Below are 3059 nucleotides of genomic sequence, written 5' to 3' on the forward strand. Positions count from 1 at the left end.
AACAATGAGCTGTAGTAGTATTGGGGGACAACCACATTTTCCAAGCACCATGTATAGTCCTGATCTGCTGACTGTATCAAATGCCTTCGTCAGATCGACAAATGTTATATATAGTGGTAATTGCTGCTCCCGGCATTTTCCTTGTAGTTGACGAATGGAGATCATATCCATTGTTGAGCGGTTAGATCTAAGACCGCACAGGCTCTCTGGTAGTACTCTTTCTGCTAGCTTCTGAAGTCGTTTCAGAATGATTCTCGCAAAAGCTTTTCCAGTGATGCTCAGAAGTGAGATACCTTTGTAGTTATTGCAATATCCATTGTCCCCTTTATTTTTGTAGAGAGTGATGGTCTTGGGATCTCTCATATCCATTGGAATTTTTACTTCCAACCAACACGTCTTTAGCAACTTGTATAAATATGGAAAGATGGCATCTTTGTTCTCTTTCAACACTTCAGCAAATATATTGTCATTTCCGGATGCTCTTCCACTTGCAAGTTCATCGATTGTAGTGGAGAGTCCTTCTTCCGTTGGTGGGATATCAAGTTCTGTCATTTCGGGCAGCTGAGGAATGGCCTCATCAAGCTATCAACATCTCACTCCTTTGTGTACAATTGAGAGTAATTTTCCACCCATCTTTCCATTTGTTTCTTCTTGTCCGTCAGCTGGTCATCTGTTGCAGACTTGAGAGGTGCCACTTTACTCACTGTTAGTCCGATAGCAACTCCAATCTTCTCATACATTTTCCTGATATTACCCATGTCACTCGCCTGTTGAATTTCTAAGCATAATTTATCCCAGTACTGGTTGGCACATTTTCTAGTTTCTTTTTGAAGGTTGGATTTTGCAGCACGTAGCTGTTGCTTTGTACTTTCTGTTGGCTTTCTATTGTGCTTTATGAAGATCTTGCGCTCTTTCTCAAGTAATGGCATAAGTATTGATGCATTGGCTTCGATACAGTCCTCCTTGGAAAGTCGATCCGTTCCAAAGGCCCTCGACGCAGAACCATATATTGCTGATTTCATGTTGTTCCACATGTGGTCAGGGGATATGCTATCTAAGTTTTGGAGCTGTTCTTCAACATATTCTTGAAATTTGGTTCTTATCGCTGGATCTTGGGTGTATTTTGTGTTGGTCTTAGGTTTCTTTGATTTTTCGGCTCTTGGTGTTTTCTTTGTGACTATCTTTACCTTGGCTATAACCAACAGATGATCTGTATTACAGTCTGCACTTTGAAAGGATCTTGTTTGCTTCACAGTGTTGACATCATTCTTTCTGACGATGACGAAGTCAATCTTGTGCCAATGACCTGATCTTGGATGGCACCAAGAAACTTTATGCCGGTCTTTGTCATTATAAAAGGTGTTTGCGATGCACAGGTCATTACTTGTGCAGAATTCTAAGAGTCTCTCGCCATTCTCATTGATTTTCCCCAGTCCAAACTGTCCAAGGTAGTTGGACGATGCTTAGTGATCAGCGCCTACTCTTGCATTGAAATCGCCCATGAGAAAGAGTTGATCTGCCTTTGGGGCACTGTTGATCACATCCTGAAGTTCCTCGTAGAACTGATCTTTCTTCTCATTTTCTGCTGTTAGAATCGGGGCATAGGCACTAATGAGATGGGCCCTTGCAGTTTTAGTCCCCACTTCTATGATAGTGATGCGCTCAGATATGCCTCGAGGAGTACTAATCTTGTTCAGCAATCTGTTGTGTACTGCGAATCCCACACCATGGATTCTCCTCTCATCTTCCCCAAGCCCCTTCCAGAAGAATGTGTGATTTCTTTCCCTAATGGAACCAGAGTCAGCAAGTCTTGTCTCTTGCAGGGCAGTATGTCTACATTCAGCCGTGTGAGCTCCCTGTCAATGATTGCCGTTTTCCTAATGTCCTCTGTTTTGTCCAGTTCAGTAATGTCCATTCCAGTTGTCATTGTTCTTACATTTCAGGTCCCCAGTTTCAATAGAGTCAATTTCAATTTTCTTCGTCTTTTGCCAGGTGCTGGCCTTCACGTCTGCTTTTCGGTTTTTGTCCTAGCTCCATACACCCTGAGCAGCGGACAGACGAGGTGGATCAGCACGTTACTGACTGGGGACTGCCCAGTTTAAGACGGGCGGTAGCTGATCAGTGCGATTGAATAATCATTCCCATCGTAAACTGCCACTTCCGTGTTGTTTCCCTTGCCTGTTGCAGCAAGGATGAAGTGTCCTCTCCACATGCTCCCTCTCCCTCTTTTTTTTTTTGCCGCGTCCTCCCAGAAATTCTAAGTCCTTGGCTAAGCTAAATGCCTGAGCTCTGAATGTATGGAGGACATGCCTTACCCAATTTGCACGATCCCCCTCTCGACTTCACTGATTTATTCCAAAGGAGAGACAATGTCATTACATTTGGAACCAGCAAAGTTGCAGGGGCTGCCAGAAAATAGTTTGGATCATTCCTCCCCATCAACTGCCTTAGGGGCCCTCTCTCCGGGTTTTCTGTTTGGGTTTACCCCCTTAGCCTTTCATACTCCTGTGTGTGTCTACAAGGCAGCAGAAACAGCCGCAGGTTGTATCATCTACTGTCATTTTGGTAGCAGCACTAGTCTGACCTCATACACACAGACACACACACACACAAACACAAGGATATACATAAAAAATAAATAAAATAAAAATAAAGTGTAAAATGATATATATAGATAAGATATGCCATTGAGAAATTGAAGATAATATATATACTTAAAAGTAAAAATATGTAAGTAGAAATTTAAAATTTAAAATATGACATATATATATATTACAGATATTCTTTTCTTTTTCTTTTTCTTTTTACAAACGTTTTGTTGGATGGCCGTTGACTGTTCATGGAGTTCCTCCGCCCTTTGACGGGTCTTATTTTTTATCCTGCAGGGTGTCCAACACACCCTCCTCACCAAACAAGCCTGATGGGGTTGCCAGTTTAGTCGCCGACGATCCGACCATGCAGCAGGTTGTACTGGGTTACATGTTATCAGTAGCACTCGAGAGCGACCTGACTCTCTCACTCACACTCACACACACACACACACACACACACACACACAC

The 3059-nt window shown here is 42.7% G+C and overlaps 1 protein-coding gene across 1 annotated transcript; it reads right to left on the reverse strand.

Annotated features, from left to right (window-relative positions):
* Window positions 1–593: 593 nt before the first annotated feature.
* On the reverse strand, window positions 594–1927 carry LOC106882500 (craniofacial development protein 2-like). The gene is made up of 2 exons (XM_014933194.1): window positions 1727–1927; window positions 594–1439 (listed from the first exon to the last, which is right to left on the reverse strand). The coding sequence occupies exons 1-2, from the start codon at window positions 1925–1927 to the stop codon at window positions 594–596; spliced, it is 1047 nt and encodes a 348-aa protein (XP_014788680.1).
* Window positions 1928–3059: the final 1132 nt, after the last annotated feature.

This window comes from Octopus bimaculoides, chromosome 24 (assembly GCF_001194135.2).
Source record: "Octopus bimaculoides isolate UCB-OBI-ISO-001 chromosome 24, ASM119413v2, whole genome shotgun sequence".
Taxonomy (NCBI): domain Eukaryota; kingdom Metazoa; phylum Mollusca; class Cephalopoda; order Octopoda; family Octopodidae; genus Octopus; species Octopus bimaculoides.

Bases quoted from the DNA above. Each gene is read 5' to 3' on its own strand.
- LOC106882500 (XM_014933194.1), bottom strand. From the start codon at position 1,927: ATGACAACTGGAATGGACATTACTGAACTGGACAAAACAGAGGACATT. The intron at 1,440-1,726 runs GTGTGGGATTCG...TACCTTGGACAG, and splicing joins AGATGAGAGGAGAATCCATG to TTTGGACTGGGGAAAATCAA.